Source organism: Rissa tridactyla, chromosome 1 (genome assembly GCF_028500815.1).
Source record: "Rissa tridactyla isolate bRisTri1 chromosome 1, bRisTri1.patW.cur.20221130, whole genome shotgun sequence".
Lineage (NCBI taxonomy): Eukaryota > Metazoa > Chordata > Aves > Charadriiformes > Laridae > Rissa > Rissa tridactyla.
This window is the reverse complement of record NC_071466.1, coordinates 217582445-217600307: the sequence shown is the minus strand read 5'-3', so window position 1 is coordinate 217600307 and position 17863 is coordinate 217582445. Positions and strand designations below refer to the sequence as shown.

The 17863-nt window shown below is 49.8% G+C and overlaps 1 protein-coding gene across 5 annotated transcripts in view; it reads right to left on the bottom strand.

The window, feature by feature from the left end:
* The window catches only part of TASOR2 (transcription activation suppressor family member 2), a 49794-nt gene extending 32797 nt beyond the window's left edge, over positions 1–16997 (bottom strand). For 3 of the 5 annotated variants that reach the window (XM_054192988.1, XM_054193004.1, XM_054193013.1), the window contains exons 1-4: positions 16386–16648; positions 5428–5573; positions 2917–3012; positions 1267–1339 (exon numbers count right to left, since the gene is read on the bottom strand). In XM_054192988.1, the coding sequence (XP_054048963.1) occupies positions 1267–1339; positions 2917–3012; positions 5428–5573; positions 16386–16428 (358 nt within the window). In that variant the 5' untranslated portion in view covers positions 16429–16648. Of the gene's footprint in view, positions 1–1266; positions 1371–2916; positions 3013–5427; positions 5574–16385; positions 16649–16879 lie in introns of those variants that run through there. The other 2 variants (XM_054193021.1, XM_054192996.1) reach the window with 2 other exon arrangements.
* Between the last annotated feature and the right edge of the window lie 866 nt (positions 16998–17863).

The following is a 17863-nucleotide window of genomic DNA, read 5'->3' as shown; positions in this document are numbered from 1 at the left end:
TGAATCATCTCTCAAGTAAAGCTGATTGCAAAACAACTCTTTTCCTTTTATTGACTGCTGGCATGGAACAGCATTATATGTTTCAGGGTCAACTCCAGGAAGGGAGTTAACTTGGGTTTCTCCTGGGAGAAGTAGCCCAGCTAACATCAGTTTTGCCCACACACTACATGAAAACATATCGAGCAAGAGCTTGTCTCTTACAGGAAGATCTGGTGAAGGCCTTCCAGGTCAGACCGCAAGTGGGGCAGGTACTTTGCTCAATGTGGAGTCACGCAAAGACAACGTGGATGTTTATACGTGGGGAACACACGTTGCAGGGGCATGACAGCAGGCCCATGGCATGGCATAGACCCTCCCAGGCCGCTTCCTTTGCCTTTATGACCCTTCACTGTCCCAGAAACCAAGATAAACCCTCCACCTTGTGGCAAGGCCCACTCTGACGTGGCTTATTCCCAGCCTTTCTCCATGCCCAAATCACATGTTGATTTATTGTGGGGTGGGGGAGTTGGGTCTTTACTCCTGCTTTGTATTTGTAGACTAGACGGGTAGAGAAGTAAATGAGGGGAAAACAAGGACTGGGCAGGGGAAGGGCTACGAAGAGACACACCATAATATTCATCTTAGTCCATCAGGACTAAGATATACACCCAGATAAATAACAAGTTCTTGCTTGGTTTTGCATTCACTGCCATTAACTGTTCAATAATTAGGTGTCTTGGCCTGCAAAGACTCGTGGGATGAGCACTGGGACGCATTCTGCTTCTGGCAGCAGGTTTTCTTTCAGTAACGTGTCCTGCGCTGCACGTCTTGAGGCCCCAGACCTCTGGGCAAGGAACAAGCACAGACTGAAAGGGGCTTTGACACGTCACGATCTGCTCTGGTTATTAACAAGACCGGTGGCAAAAGCTCAGCAAACAGTCTCTGAAGCGCAACCCAGTGGGGAGAGCTGCCAAAAAGCCGCTTTGGTGACAAAGGTTGTTATTAACAAGGGAGAAAAAGCCTGAAATGGAGAGGTGAAGAGACGATAACATTCCCTGGGGAAGATCCCATCCTCATCTGGTTGAGGGAGCAGAAGGAAAACACTGCTGCTTGCTCGATCCAAACAAATGCCGTTTCCCATGTAAGAAACACGGGCGTTTCTGTGGATCTTTGCAGTACATAACAAGGCAGTACCAGGAGTCTGTCTGGGCTTTTCCTTTTGTTTTTAAAGGAGTCGATATCCCCAGAAGAGTAAACAGGTCTCTTGGTCCTCTGAATCAATCTTACCTTTTGCTGGGTCACCGAGCATGGAAATAGAACTGCTGTTTACACGGAGGCCTGTCTGACACACCTCTTTTGCCTTCAAAAGAAGAGACAGCCTCTTTTAGCACCTATTTTCAAAGATAAGGGATACGGCTACTGAAATCTGTAGCACAACAGCTGACAAAATACTTGCAACAGGAAACATGCTGCAAGTCAATTACAGATTGTTACAGTCCCAAAACACCCGCGGTATAAACAAAACCGAACACAATGTCCACAGAAAGAACCAAGAGGAAGAAAATTTGTCGTTTCAGACACTAACTACTCGTACTTATCAAGCGTTGTTACAAACACCTCCGTGGAAGCAAAAGCTTAGAAAAATTTGGAAAAAATCCAGCATCTCCAGAAATCACTGCATGCGCAAGGCTGGACTTTGCACTTTCTTTATCCGCATGGACAATTTGTGGAAAAATAAATGTAACTGGGCTGGCATGAAAGCAAGGGACATTTGCTACTCTGTGCTCACTCTCCCATAGGCACAATTACTTCCTTGGGAGCATCTCATCAGCTTTGATTTAATCCATGCTGAAAGCAGATTCATCAAAGTGTGCAAAGTCCAAATACATATTGTTCAAAGAGTGACAACAGACGAAGTTTGGACTCGTTGTGGGTGAGAAATACAAGCAAACCAGCCAAACTGTAGTCAGTCCCTTTACAAGCAACACGGGGCACTCATCACACCTAACTTCTGCCTCTAAAAGGCAAGAGCCTAGCTTAGACTAGACAGCTGGACTTCTCTGAACAACAGAGGTAGAGGCACCTCCAGAGAGTGATTTTAGCCCAAGGATTTTAGATGCCTGCATTAAACAAGGTCCAGCTGTCCTCTGGAGAGCTGCTTCTTTCCTAGGGTCTGTACAAGGAGCTCAGTCACTTGGCAAAGGCTGTACTAAATTTCAAACAGCCAAAATGAAGCGGGACAATTCCCGCACCTAAACTGAGACTGGAAGTGGTTTATTTTGCCGTAGCGCAATCCAAACTGAACAGAACTAAATTGCATTCAGGCTACTCTCATCCTGAACAAAACCACCTCTACAGTGATTTAGCATGGCATCATTAAGTCACGTTACAAGTGAATTCCCACTAGATTTCCTGAACATCCTTGTGTAGACAAACTCTTCTCACAAAATGAAAAGCATCCCTGTGAAAAACGGGCAGGAATAACTTTCCCAATAGCTGTGTCAAGCTCTCTCTCCACGTAGCTGGCAAAGCCAACAGAACTTGCCCAAAACCACCTGACAAACTCCTGTCTTCTGTCACAAAGGCACTTTTTTCTTCTGAGAGTACCTGAAAGGTTTCACCTGTCTGAACTTCACCATAAATCCACTGGGACAAAGGGAGATTCTTTCTATCTCCCTGCAGAGGGCAAAGGAGGCAGCCAAATCTCAAATAGTAATTGACTGGAGAGATGCAAATTAAGATCCATCACTAAAGCCTCCCAGAAGCAGCTTTCAGAACTTGCTCTGGACTATTTATACAGCAGTAATTGCACTGGTAACCGGGGTACAGAGAGCCAGGACGCTTCAGTCAACAGATCTGCTGGGCTTTGGTGGGACGGAGCACACGTGCAGACACTTGGCATCAAACTTCTTAAACTGAATAAACATTTCAGGTTACCTCTTCTTCATTATCAAACAGGAGAAATGCAAAGGTCTCCTCCAGCTCCTCCTGGCTGTACCCGGCGGCTTCCTTTGCTTGGGCAAAAGCTTTGAGCTGCAGAAGACACAACAACACTTTGTTCTAGTCTGTTCATGCCAGAGCCAAGTGACGGGTGTTCATGGTGTGAGGACACTGGTTCTCTTTAATATCTTTATCAATGATCTGGATGAAGGGATCAAATGCACCCTCAGTAAGTTCGCAGATGACACTAAACTGGGCGGGCGTGTTGATCTGCTTGAGGGTAGGCTGGCTCTGCAGAGGGATCTGGACAGGCTGGACCGATGGGCTGAGACCAATGGTATGAGGTTCAACAAGGCCAAGTGCCGGGTCCTGCACTTGGGTCACAACAACCCCATGCAGCGCTACAGGATTGGGGCAGAGTGGCTCGAAAGTAGCCCGACAGAAAAGGACTTGGGAGTGTTGGTTGATAGCCGGCTGAATATGAGCCAGCAGTGTGCCCAGGTGGCCAAGAAGGCCAACAGCATCCTAGCCTGTATCAGGAATAGTGTGGTGAGCCGGACTAGGGAAGTGATCATCCCCCTGTACTCGGCACTGGTGAGGCCCCACCTCGAGTACCGCGTTCAGTTTTGGGCCCCTCGTTACAAGAGGGACATTGAGGTGTTGGAGCGTGTCCAGAGAAGGGCTACAAAGCTGGTGAGGGGTTTGGAGGACAAACCTTATGAAGAACGACTGAAGGAGCTGGGGTTGTTGAGCCTGGAGAAGAGGAGGCTGAGGGGAGACCTTATCACCCTCTACCTGAAAGGAGGTTGTAGAGAGATGGGGGCTGACCTCTCCTCCCTGGTGACAAGTGATAGGACGAGGGGAAACGGGTTCAAGTTACGTCAGGGGAGGTTTAGAATAGATATTAGGAAACATTTTTTCACTGAAAGGGTTATTAAACATTGGAATAGGCTGCCCAGGGAGGTGGTGGATTCACCATCCCTGGAGGTGTTTAAAAAAAGGGTAGATGGGGCACTTAGGGACATGGTTTAGAAGCGGCTCTTGTCAGGGTAGGTTAAAGGTTGGACTCGATGATCTTAAAGGTCCCTTCCAACCTCAACAATTCTATGATTCTATGATTCTATGACAGTGTGTCCCAAGTACCTCCAGTCGTGGTCAGTACGGGGCAGCTGGCAGCACATCATTCCCTCCCCAGGCATGTGTACACCACAAGACCCCCAGTCCATGCATCTGTCTGTCCATCTGAATCTGTCTTTGATCCCAGCAGAACATGTTCAATGTCCTCCAAGGGACAGCAGGGACATCCAGCCCCACAGTGTCACTCTGCTCATCCCAGGGAAGTCCAGCCTTATTCCACCTTGCCCTGCTTGCCACGCACCATCAACTACTGGGGAGCTTGTTTCTCTGAGCAGCATGTGGGCTGGTGGAGTGTCACATTTAGTAGCCAACCATGACCATCAGAAGACATGGAGAAGATGCCTACAAAGGGGAGGGGCTTGGAAGCACGTCTCTTTTTCTCTCTTCACTGAGCAGGGCAGCCTAGACTATTTGACTAGAGGGCAGGTGCTATTATGAGTCTACAGCTCAGAGGGTTTGGCTACAGCCAAATAACACAGTACTCCAATTTCTATTGTCTGATAATTAAAGCAGAGCATATTCCCAGCACAGACAGGAAGAACATCATGGGAGCAAACAGAGCTGGATCCGAGTCCATGATGTTTTAGGGCTTTAATAAAAGAAGCTGTAGAAGGATGGGATTTTTTTAAATAGGGTTAGAAGACAAGAAAACAACAATCTCATCACTGCTTTTTCTTATTTTGGCTTTAGGACTCACAGGCAAATCAACAAATGACTTGATATCTCCTTTTCCAGTTTTTTTTAATCCAGCCCCACAGTGACCATCCCAGATTTAGGCAGCCAAAATGCCTAAGCCCTATTTAATTCATGACAACAAGCAGACTGGTCATCTCCAGTCCCCAGAGGAGACAGCCTGCCGTCCGTGCCGATGACAGTGGGACTGTAGGGATGAGGCATTTTAAAAGTGGTTTTGTACAGGCCCCGGTCAGCTGGAGAAAGGGAAACGGGGTTAAAACTGGTGCCTGCACAGGTATGAGGGCAGACAAAAGAAACACAACTTGGAAATCTGCCTTGCTCTGAATCAGCAGAAGTGCAATAACATTAAAGGTCTCCTGCTAGGTATCAAACCAGGACTTCAACCTGCCCCAAAGGCCTGCTCCAGGAATTGCTGTTAAATGTTTGGCAACATTGGCTGAAAGGACATTTTATCCCTAATCAGATTGGGAAGAAAGGCAGGCAAGAAAGCAAAGAAAAGGCTCCCTCCAGTCAGGAACTGCAAACGGGGCTCTAAGAGGCAGAAAGATCAGCCATGTGCTGCAAAGGAAAGACAGACTTGCCAATAAACCAGCATTCACAGACGTCTGCAGCTCCCAAAGAAATGCCACCCCTTCCCTAGCTGCCAGCAACACCCTGCTCCCCCGCCGGCCTTACCTCACTTAGAAAAACATCGTTTTCCACCAGAATTGCTTGGCTGTACTGAAAACCGTCCTGAGATGTAGAGTCCAAGTAGGAGCTCTGCAGCACCGAAACCGCTGTCTCCAAAAGGGAACTTGACTCTTCTGCCTCTGGATGAAAACCTGGAGGAAGAAAGCGAAAAGCAGGTGCAAATATTAACTCTGGGCACCCCCAGATGAGTAGGGGGCCTCAGCAGAGGCGGGTGGCAGCTGAGGGTGACTCGCCACACACGGGCCTCATTTATCAAGCCCAGATCTCCACGGAGCTCCGTGGCTCCCACTGGGAGCAGCAGCTCCCCTCCAGCCACGCAACCCCCGAGTCTTTGTCCGCAAGTTAAACCACCCTTCGGCAGGAGAATACGAGCTTCCTTGTAAGCACTTAAAGTTTTTCCCTTAAAAGAAGTTGTTAGCAACTGCTAGGAGCAAAGCCTGGTGGTAAATTAACTTTACGCTCTCTGAGCAGGTCAGAGTTTTCTCTTCTGCTAAAAAGTTACTTAGATTCACTGCAATCTCCTTTAGGGTGTGAGAGTTGATGTCTGCACGCAGGGAAAAGTCTTGGTGCATGCCCAGTTTCTCGGGGTTATTTGTTTTACTACAAAGATCCTCAGGTCTTGAGCGAACGCGGTTTTTCAATACCACAAGAGCAAACCTCAAACTCAGATTCAAAGCCTCAACGGGCAGAGCTTTCTTGAAGCCGAAATTCTCTCGACATCTCCAAAGGAAAACATCTCAGTAAAACGCTTCCCAGCAGCATCCCACCAAGAAGAGGTCCCAAAGCAGTTGACAAATTAAATACTGACACAGAAACAAAGGAAAGCCCTGCGGTACTTGTGCTCTTGCAGCTGTTAAAATCCAAATATTAAATAAAGCAGCCACTTAGAAACACAGGAAATACTGGGCTCAGTCTCTGTTGCACATTTAAAAACCTTTACCTTTATTACTGGTGGTGATTCATGAGCTATGAGATTTCAAATCCCCAGCTGAGTTTGCAACATAGACATATTGAAAAGGTTTATTTCTTCTGACCCATTAACTTTAGAAAACAAAGCAGTCATCAATAAGGAAGGAAATGTACAACCACTGAACTCCACATGAAGAGCAGGTTTTGCACGCTGGCCTCTGTTTAAGAAAAACCTCACCGAAATTTTGAGGACAAATAGGTAAGTTCTCATTTTTAACCTCTAAAGCAGAAAGGCCCACGTTCCTTTGGCGATGAGCAAGATAGGATCTGTTGTCACCCTGCAACCTACTTGGGGTTTTGACTCCTATTTTTAAAGAGCAAGTTTTAATTGTCTTTTTTCTTTTCCTCCCCTCAATTAAAAAGAAGAAAAGACACGGTCATTCCCTATGTCACAAATCTTGTTATTCCTCTCAAATTACTCAAGGCCAAAGAAGGACCTAATATAAAGAACAGGAAAAATACCAGTTCAGATTGCACGTATTGTACTCATTTAGCTACACTGCTCTCAGCCAGTTGAGCCAGTTTGCACTACGGGGCTTAACAGGGGAAGGGAGACAGCGTCTGCTTTGTGCCATGCAAAAGACAAATCCGGACACGGCAAAGAGCGGGGGGATCTAAAAACGGTTCTAAGAAAAGCCCATATGGTGGGAATGGAAATTGGGAGCACAGAAAGGGGAAGTCTTTAAAGGTACTTTCGCCTCTCTCAATCCCGCTCTGGGGGTGCCCTCTTGTATTCACTTTTTTAAACCTCCCACTTTCAGGTGATGCCTCTCTGATCACTAGAAGCAGTAAAAAAAGCAGGTGAACACAACTTGGCTCTCGTGCACACAAAACTTAAAAATAAAGAGGTCTTCCAGCTCGCTCTCTCAGTATTACTGTTTTATCTCTTTGAACCTAATGAGGATAGGAAGGGATGTTAAGTTTGCTCACTTTTTTTCCTCACGTGTCTTTCATTTTGCTTTGTGTCTCTCGCATCCTGTGGGTCTCAAAGAAGCAGTCAGGGAGTTCAGGTTCCCCACAGAAATCAGATCAGGGAATTACATCCCAGCTTAGAGCTCTGCTGAGCGTGAGAGACACCGAGTTGACAAAGAGAGATTACGGGATTAAAAACCCCACTGGCTGCAGAACATATATTGAGGGCGCAGGGTGTTAAATCAGCAAAAGCACTGGATATTCAGTATCTTTCAGGGGTAAAAGCTACGAGCTTTAAAAAAAAAAAAAAAGCCTGGGAAGCTCTTGGAAATGCAACATAAACAGCAATTTTGCAGGTAACTCTAACATTTGTTCTTCCCTACAAATTCAGCTGCAGCGTAAAAATGAAAGTCTAAAAGGGGGGAGCGGGGGGAAAAATTGCCAAGTAATACATAAATACATGAGACGAAACAATCATAGAGCGTGACCCCGAGTCCAGCAGCTTGCTGTGACCCTCAGCTCCCCTTTCAGATCCGTTCCCACCCTAAGGAAGGGTCTGCACTCACACAAATACATAGAAAACCCTGACACATCCAGGTTTCGCTTGCAGAAGCGGAAGGCCCTTGACGGTCTCTGCGCAGGCTGCGAGGAGGCAAAAGTGAAAGCGCCTAAACCAGAAGTAAAAGTGAAAGTGGCTGTTCCCCTCTGAGCAAAGCTGTGCCACTACCACCACGAAGCATCCTGAAAACAGGACTGACTTCCCACAGGGGGCTGGTGGGACAGCAGAGACGTGTTGTGGGACTGATGGCTGGAGAAGAGCTGGAGAAACCCAGCACCGCCCTGCACCAGCAGGGCCCAGCTGAATCCATGCCGGGGTTGTCCATGCTCTGAAATCCCTGGGGAGGGGATTCACAGCCTGTCCTGGTGATTTCCAACCCTGACAGCACGGGAGGAAAAACCAGTCGCCTTTGCAGCTATTAACATCAGTTGCCAACGCTGCAAGTAAGGCTGATCTTTCCCTCGTGCTGCGGCTGTGCAGAAGTCATACCCCAAGAGCCTTGCATTCCTTGGAAGGCTGCTAACCTACCGCTTCCTCCTCCTTTTCTAGACTGAAAGCCAGCTCCTTTGACCTTTCCTCCCTGATCACGCCTGCAAACGTCTCAATGTACTCCATTTTGTCCTCTGCAAAGCGCTGGCTAAGGCCAGCCTGCGTGGACGTGCCCCACTGGCAGACACGCACGGCCCATACGCCTCCCGGGAGCTGCACCCCTTTGCTCCCCTTTCCAATTCCGGGCTCCTGCAGGTGCTGGATGCCTGTCAGGAGGGACAGCCAAGGCCAAGAGACACATAATTCCCAAAAAACAGGATCCTCTGTTGGCTCATCCATTTTCATGTGACCTCTGGATGGCCTCACCACGCAGAGACTTCCAAAGTCAGCCCAGGAGGAAAACCCACGGCTTTCGAACCACTTACTTGTACAGGCTTCTACAGAGAAACAGGTTTGCTTTCCTTCACAGTCTTTCTTTTTGGTTTTTGTTTTTTTTTTTACCTTAAAATTTTAGTAGCACTTGCTGCAGACACTTGAATGCTGTCAAATCTCCACAAGTCTGCAATTTAGCGTGGTCAATACACACTGAACACAGCCACGCTGCTCACCTACGGGGCTTCTGACCTGTCCCTCGGCACAGCTGCTCCTGCGCGGTCCCTTCCCACAGCCCTTCTCCATCTTGCCCCTCTTCACCCAGGATTTCCCCCATTTTCCTGGCTTGGTCCCATCGTTAGTATAAGCTGTAACAACAGGCGTCACTGGCAGTGTCAGTTCCGGCACCACCACATGCCACTTTGTGCCATCAACAGTTCATGTTCTACCAGCATGATCCTTAAGATCATCCTCCCAACTTCTTCGGCTGTGCTGAAGTCCACTTTCTCTCTTCTTTTTACAATCTCCCATCCTGATTTTGCTGCTCTCACTCTTTTGCTTTCTAATAATTTCTAGCACGCAGTAATTATTACGACAATTATATGAACTGTCCCTTTTAACTCGGCATTGTAAAACCCACAGTACTACACGCTTGACCAGCTATTTACCTGCAAATCTCCTTTACTGCAGCCAGCCCTGGGGCCCTCAGCACAGGAGAGACACGGAGCTGTTGGAGCGGGGCCAGAGGAGGCCCCGGAGATGCTGGGAGGGCTGGAGCCCCTCTGCTGTGGGGACAGGCTGAGGGAGCTGGGGGGGTTCAGCCTGGAGAAGAGAAGGCTCCGGGAAGACCTTCCAGCCCCTTCCAGTCCCTAATGGGGCTCCAGGAAAGATGGGGACAAACTTTTTAGCAGGGCCTGGTGCAACAGGACAAGGGGTAATGGCTTTAAACTAAAAGAGGGGAGATTCAGACTAGATATAAGGAAGAAATTTTTTACAATGCGGGTGGTGAAACACTGGCCCAGGTTGCCCAGAGAAGTGGTAGATAACCTATCCCTGGACACATTCAAGGTCAGGTTGGACGGGGCTCTGAACTTCTCTGTAGTTGAAGATGTCCCTGCTCATGGCAGGGGAGGTTGGACTAGATGGCCTTTTAATGGGACCTTCCAACCCAAACTATTCTATGGATGATTCTATGATTCTTTTAGCTACAGCCTGCTGATGGAGCAGGTGACCTGGTAAACATACTGACAAAGAAGGATGTCTCTTTGTCCAGGAGGCCTGAGACATCCCTGATAAGCTCAGCCAAAAACCTCCTTGATGGGGAGCAGTTGGCAGGACAAAGAAACTGAGATAAGGACCCGACCTTCCATGGAAGCAGATGTCAGCAACAACTACTTTGGGAACTGATGTCCTATGCCCACTTCAGTATCTACACCAAAGAAGTACAAAAAGTAACTCACTACCTACCCAAAATGAGCTTCTCTGCAAGAACTTCCATGTATGAGATCTCCCAGGCAGACCAGACCCTCACCAGGGACACCTGGCTGACTCAGGACTTGGTGACACGGATCATCTTTGAAGTCACCGATTGGCCCCACTCCTGGGAGCAGTTTGGCGAGTGCCACATTGGTGACACCTCACGTAATATATTTATAGCTGCACACATAGGTAAAGGGTCGTTAAGTATATACTTGCTTTGCTAGCTACAATTCTGTAATAACTTGTAATATACAGATATTTGCTTTGCTCTTGTTATATATATATACACACACACACTCGCTTTCCTAGTATAGTGACTTGTGTATATTTATATACATATATATTTGTTTTTACTAATAGCAGTTTTGTAGCAATTTGTAATAAAGAAATTCTCAGAAACCCAGAACCTCGGTGTCCTTCTGTACTGCAGAATCCCGAGAACCCCACAGTCACGATCTTTACCGACGTGCGAGTCGGGTCACCCACGCAAGTCGTGACCATGACCTGTTATAAAAGTTGGGCTGCACAAGTCTTGGCTCATTACTGCTGAAGCACAGAAGTCCCTTTCCTCTTTCGGTTTAAACCAAACACTGAGCTAAATTAAGCCAAACAAAGCCCCAAATCACCATCTCCCACAAATGTCTAGGAGCAGGAAGGTGTCACGCCTGCAAAGTAACAAGACGTTGACTACAGCGGATGCTTCTCACTGTTGTGAAGTATTTCCAGTTAACGACGTGATGTAAACTAAGCTTACATTTACTCTCCAGGAGGAATCAGGCAAGGAGATGTAGCACAGACCACTCACACGGTTAGCTGATATTAGATGTATTTACAAACTGATCACCAAGGCAGACCCCAGAGACCGCACAGCACAGCACGGCAGAGCTACCCTCCCCATGGCGCAGGTGTCCTATGCCCACGGAGACCGGTCCAGGGCATGGTTAGCATGGCACCGAAGCAGAAAATTATTTGCCTTGGCATATTCAAGCCTCTCAGGGGTTCTCTTGTGTTTTAGTGTGGGTTCTCCAAAGCCTTTCGATCTCAAGATACACTCTCCTACACCAGACAAGTGCCTTGTTCCTTGCTGCTCCTGCTGTTATCACCTACTTCTACAGCTTTGCTACTTCCCAGCATCTTTTTCTTTCACTTTCTCGCCTTTTCCGTTCCCGTTTCTTCCACTTGGAGACACAGACAACTATTCTAACCTTGTATTTGTCAGGCTGCTAATAAGCACAGCTTGCTGAACCCACCATGAGGTAACGGATCTGATCTAAGCCATGTACAACAAAGCCAACACAGCCGGGATATTACATGTACCAGAGGCAGATGTTGGGCATGGGATGGGTTACCAGGGCAGGCTTGTGCTCATGGTCCAGCCAAAATAAGACCGCTGGCTTAAACGGGGCTGATGGAGGCACCCGTTTGCAGAGACGAGGAGCGAGTCTGCTGGCAAATGAAAGGGGAAAAGCCTTCCCACCAGGGATGGAAAAGGCAGCACAGGACTGTCTGGCAGAGCCAGGAAGGGCTCTGATAACAAGCAGCGTTTTCTGGAGCTCTCACCATGGGTTACTGCAGACCAGTTCAAAGATCAACTGGACAGATTTGCGGGGAAAACATTCCATTGAATACAAGGATTCCAGCCCTTCCCCAGGAAGCCCCTGAGGCACAAACCTGCACAGTTGACAGGAGTTTTCAGAGAAAGAGCGCTGTACCTTTGTCCTGTTCACATGCTTTTCCCTAAGCAGCCACGATGGGACAGCCCATGAAAACAGCACAAGGTTTTAGCCCTAGTCCAATGTGCGTGGAGCCAGGCCGACACCAGATGATGGATGTGCAGTGCCACATTAGCACGACCGTGGTAGGAAGCATCTCTTTCTCTATGCGGTGCTTTCATGGGCAAGACCAGAAACTTCTTGAGTCAATTATCCTGCAACTGCTACAGGCTTCCTGCAAGTAAATCATCGTAACAGATCATTACAAACCATCTCTCTGCAGCAGATGTTTCCTCGTACTCTCAGAAAGAGAGCGGTTGGCTCACGTGGAGGTTCAAGAGCTCTTGTAACTGTGGAGCTATTTTCCCCCAGGAAAACTGAGCATTCAAATTGACGGGCAGGGGGGAAATTCTGGATGGCATGGCTCTCTAACCTGTGCAATTAGCTGAAAAAAGTACACAGGCTGATGCAGCTCCACTCTCCTAAATTAACATCCTTGGCCTTAAACCCGGGAGTTGTGTCCCTGTTTGGGGTGAGATGGTACCTTTTGCAATCTCCTGGTTTGATGTATTTAAAACACTCTTCTGTAGTGAGACAAGGTGATTGCTGCTAAGCTGAAAAACCCAGGTGCTGGATTGTATTGTAAATTACCTCTGGGATCACGTAGCCCGTGAATGCAGATATCTAGGCTGCAGGAGCTTTTGTAATGCTTTTCATCTCGATATCAGAGACTGACAGTATTTATTTAGATCACTTTTAGGAGTCAGGCAATGCAGGGAACCCCTGGCACCTTCTCAAGAGAGCTACCACTCTGCCCAGAGGACAGGCAACCGTTACACAGACAGCTGCACTTCAGCTCTGACAACACAGATTTAATCTGAGCCGCACCTGAATGCATCTGCTTGGCTGGGGAGAAAACATTATTAATTTCCTCACAGGTAGAGAAGGTTATGTTCCTACACTACGTAAAAAACCCCTGTGTCATAAGACATTTCAACAAACCTGGTTGTTTCAAACTGTGCCCCAAATTCCTACCCAGAGAAGGCAGACCCAACAAGACCACACATAACTACGTAGGCAGCAAGTGAGCTGGATTTGCTTGGTCTTGGGGAGAAAAGCTAAGGAGATCCGACTGCAGCCCACAACTCCCTGATGGAGAGTCACAGAGATGATGGAGCCTCTCTTGTGGCACCAGCAGATGGAAAAATTAAGGGGAAACACCTCAAGTTGCACCTTGAGAGGTTCAGACTGGATGAGAGGATGAAATTTTTCTCCTGGAGCGTGATGCAGCCTTAGGCCAGGTCGCAGAGAGGTGGGAGTCCCCATCCTTGGCTGGGCAAAGCCACAGCTGCCCCACTCTGATACTGGTGAAAAAATTCTACTCAGAGTAGGAGTTCTACACCAGAGAAACCTTCCAGGTAATATTTCATTGATTTTATAGCTTCCCTCCTGTTACTTTCAGCTCCTCATGTAATCAAGAATGTGATTATTAAAGGTTTTCCCTCATTAATTCACTGCACGGGCAGTTGTGGCTGCCCTTCATCTCATCAGGTGCTCCTCAAAGCCCCATCCTCCCATAGCTCCCCTCTTGTATCATCTTATACAGCGTTGCCACCTGTTGTGGATTCACTCAGCTGCAGGTGTCTGCATTGACTCTTCCCAAATGTAGCACCAGCACAGGCATTTTAGCACTTCAACAACTAAAGAAAACCCTTTCTTTGCAAAACCAGCCAGCCAAGTGATTCTCCCTGCTATTGCAGTAGCCCGATGGCCTAAGACAGTCAGACTTGACGTGCTTTGACCTCGTGGGAGAGCGTAGACTCGTGCACAGCAAACTAAAACCCCGCTGATGAGAGGCTTGCCTTCGCTAGGTTTATGTTTCACGGATCCCTTGCATGCAGCCCACAGATGGTAGATTGAAACTCACACCTTAAACCCAGCCAACCACACAGCGCCCGCAGAGAAACATCCAGCCCTCCCAAGAAACATCAGCCTGCCGCCTCGTGAGCTGGAGTTTGCCTGCTGCTTCGCGAAACCCCGAAAAATCAGCAATTGGGGGTGTCCTAGATCTAAAGCCCATGCACCATCAAGGCGACTGCACGCACTGCAGCAATGTCCAGGGTCTCCTGACACACAGGCAGCCTTGTGAGAGCACCAGCAACGCTTCACGTGTTAAAAACAACCTCCCCAAGGCAAAGCTCCCCCATTTGGGAAACAAAAAAAAAAAACAAACCAAAAAAACCAAACAACTTTGCAGATGGAGAAAGTGGGCATACAGTTCCCCTGCCTGAAATCCTGCAGCTCCATTCCTCCAGGCTGCTGGTTACTTACTCCTTTTGCCTTTGAGCAATCCTGAAAACCTCCCAAACAGGGATATATCCTTCCTTAGGCTTGTTCTGTCGCGTTACTTTTGCTCTTACTACAGATGCTCTCCTTTCAGCATTGACTTTCTTTCCCCCGTCTACTTGTTCTGCTTGATAAGGCAATGGAGCTCTAACCACATGCTTTCTGTGGACCCTTTGACCACGGAAATTACCAAGACACACTTATAGTTTCAAATAAAAACAGAACCAAAGCCAAGTACCAAAATCCCCACGCGCGCCGACTCCAAACACCCCATCAGAACTAGTGGGTAGTTATTTCATCATCATCCCCCCTCCCCCCCAAAAAAGACAAACTGTGCAAAACCAGATTTTACCCAAAATAATAAACATTTCACTTCCTTGTCTCAAAGCGATTCTAACCACAAATAAGCAGCTGGTCACTTTGGCGGGTGCCAGAGTGACCGATAAACGTATTTCATGTAATAAAACCAGCCCATTCCACCACAGTTGTAATCCCATACGCATTTCGGTGGGTGGCTACAGTGACCTATGCAAACCCTTGCCCCGATGTTCCTTCTCTTCCCCTCCTGGCACAGCTGGGGTTGTGTAATGACGAAAATCAGCAAACTGCAGCAGAAAATAAAGTAAAAGAGGCTATTTTTAATCCAGATAGGTTCAGCAATCTGGATTGCTGCACGGCTCCACAAAGAAGTCAGACAGGATTTGGATGCTAGGGGGTAGTGGAGGTGAGTATCTGGGAATGGGGAACACAAGCTAGCTCCGCTACTGCCAAAAATGCCAGGTTTAACAGGAACACTAAAAATAGACCAAACTAGTATGCAAAACCAGTTTCAGAGCCGAGTAATACAGTCTCTGGTCCTAGGCGAGTACTTACACCTCTTATCAGAGCAGATAGGGAATCCGCCAGCAAAAATATTTTTCTATTGGAAAACAGCAATTTCCGTGAAATCATTTTCTTGATCACACACACTATATCTAAAAATTCGTTCAAGTGCAGACCAGTAATTTCCAGACTCAACCACAGGCCAGCTAGTGCCAGCATAGCCCTATGTTTGTCTCGCTGTTCGTTACCAGTTCGTTACCTCCTACAAGCACCGTAACGAGATCTATGGAGCAGCACTATGAAAAATCCACGTTGACTAAACACTTGGGGTAAAACCATGAGGCAAACGTTCTGACTTGAATCCCCCACAAAACAGAGCTTCACCCAGTGTCTCCTGCATCCACAATGAGCACCAAACTGCCGGGCTACTGATTCTTCTGGGCCAGGCAGGCTTTCTTGCACATCTTTTGGAAAAAACAAACAAACAAAAAAACCCAACAAAACACCTTTGTTCCCATGTTTTACAACTATTTCCATGCCATCCATGCTCCTGCTTGCTTCATCTATCCCAGATTATCCCCCCGTAAGGAATGCAGACCTACAGCTCGGCAAGCCCTGCTCCTACCCAAGCCTCTGTGGGACAATTTGTTTCAGGACAACCTCAGAGCAGAACTGTGTGGGACCCGAAAAAAAAAAAAAACACCCAAAACCACACATTTTTCCCCCTTCTCTAAGGCCAATTTCCAGCCCCGTAGGGCAGTGCAGTTGCTCCAAAGGGGGAGCAAAGAGGCCTTCCAGCCTTCAGCTCCCCATGCCGGTCCCCGGACGGGAGCAGCACGCAGCCCATCTGTTTGTATTTCCATATCCCGCTCCTGAAGGACACCTGCATTGAGCAGCACGGCTCCCCAAGGACAGACCAAAGGTGTGTGTGCGTCCACAAAACGGCGGCTTTCCCAGATGCACATGGTCAGCTACCGGGAGCCTGGAAAAGCCAACGTGTCACCGGCGAGCCAGCCAAAATTAAATAACATTTTAGAAAAAAAAAAAAAAGCTGCTTTGTAGGTTATCGAAGGCCGCAAGGCAGGTGCCTCCAGCCCCGGCCGGGGGGCTGCTCCCCCTCACCCGGCGAGGAGCGGGTCCTCATGGAGCCTGGCAGCCCCGGCTCTGGGGGCAAAGCGGGGCAAAGCCGGCTTCGGCCTCTCCTCCCTAGACGAAGGGTGGGATGGAGCCGGCCGCCCTCCCCACGTCTCGGTCACCGCCCGCCCTCCCCCGGCCCCGCTCACCCGTGCCCGGCCCGCCGGTCTCCTCGGCCCGCCGCTCCCCCATGGCCGAGCCTCCTTCCTCGCCGTTCCCCGCCGCGCCGGCCCTCACGCCGCCCACATGCCGCCCGGCCCGGCCCTCGGCGCGGCTCCGCTCCCGGCGGGGCCCCGGGAGGGTGCGGCGCTACCGGGCCGGGCGGGCCGGCAGGCTCAGGCGACGCGGGGCGGGCGAACAGCGGACCGCCGCCATCCGCCGGCCCCAGGAAGTGAAAAGGGCGCCGCGGCGGGACGGAGGCGGGTGGGTTGGGCGGGAAGGCAGGGCCGGGGGCAGGGCGGCGGTAGCAGCTTGGGGAGGGGGGGGGGGGGACACGGAAAAAAACAGAAAGTGAAAACTGAACCGGAAAGAGAGCGCGGCCGCGCCCGCCGCTTTCCTCTTCCCGCGGGTCACCGCCGCGCCGGCACCGGCCTGCGGCCGCCCTGCCCGCCCTCCCCTCAGCGCCATCTGCCTCATCCCTCACCTCAGGGTTTTCCCCGGCCCCTTGGTTTGGATCTTCCCGCAGCCCCTTCCCCTCATCTCCGCGGCGGCTGGCTTCGGTTCTTCCCTCACCCCCTTCCGTGATAACCTCAGCCCCCCGGCCCCTTTCCTCATAGAATCACAGAGTGGTTCGGGTTGGAAGGAACCTTAAAGCCCATCCAGTTGCAACCCCCCTGCCCTGGGCAGGGACACCTCCCACCAGCCCAGGTTGCTCCAAGCCCCGGCCAACCTGGCCTTGAACCCCTCCAGGGATGGGGCAGCCACAGCTTCTCTGGGCAACCTGGGCCAGGGGCTCACCCCCCTCACAGCAAACAATTTCTTCCTCAGATCTCATCCCAATCTCCCCTCTTCCAGTGGAAAACCCTTCCCCCTCATCCCATGGCTCCCCTCCCTGCTCCAGAGTCCCTCCCCAGCTTTCCTGGAGCCCCTTTAGGGACTGGAAGGGGCTGGAAGGTCTCCCCGGCGCCTTCTCGTCTCCAGGCTGAACCCCCCCAGCTCTCTCAGCCTGTCCCCACAGCAGAGGGGCTCCAGCCCTCCCAGCATCTCCGGGGCCTCCTCTGGCCCCGCTCCAACAGCTCCGTGTCTCTCCTGTGCTGAGGCCCCAGCGCTGGAGGCAGCACTGCAGGGGGGTCTCCCCGAGCGGAGCAGAGGGGCAGAATCCCCCCCTCGCCCTGCTGCCCACGCTGCTGGGGATGCAGCCCAGGCTGCGGGGGGTTTCTGGGCTGCCAGCGCACGTTGCCGGCTCGTGTTGAGCTTCTCGTCCACCAACACCCCCAAGTCCTTCTCCTCAGGGCTGCTCTCCATCCATTCTCTGCCCAGCCTGGATCTGTGCTTGGGGTTGCCCCGACCCATGTGTAGGACCTTGCACTTGGCCTTGTTGAATTTCATGAGGTTTGCATGGGCCTACCTCTCCAGCCTGTCCCCCTTGCCCCTTGTAGGCTGCCCTCATGGCCCCTCATGGGTTGGC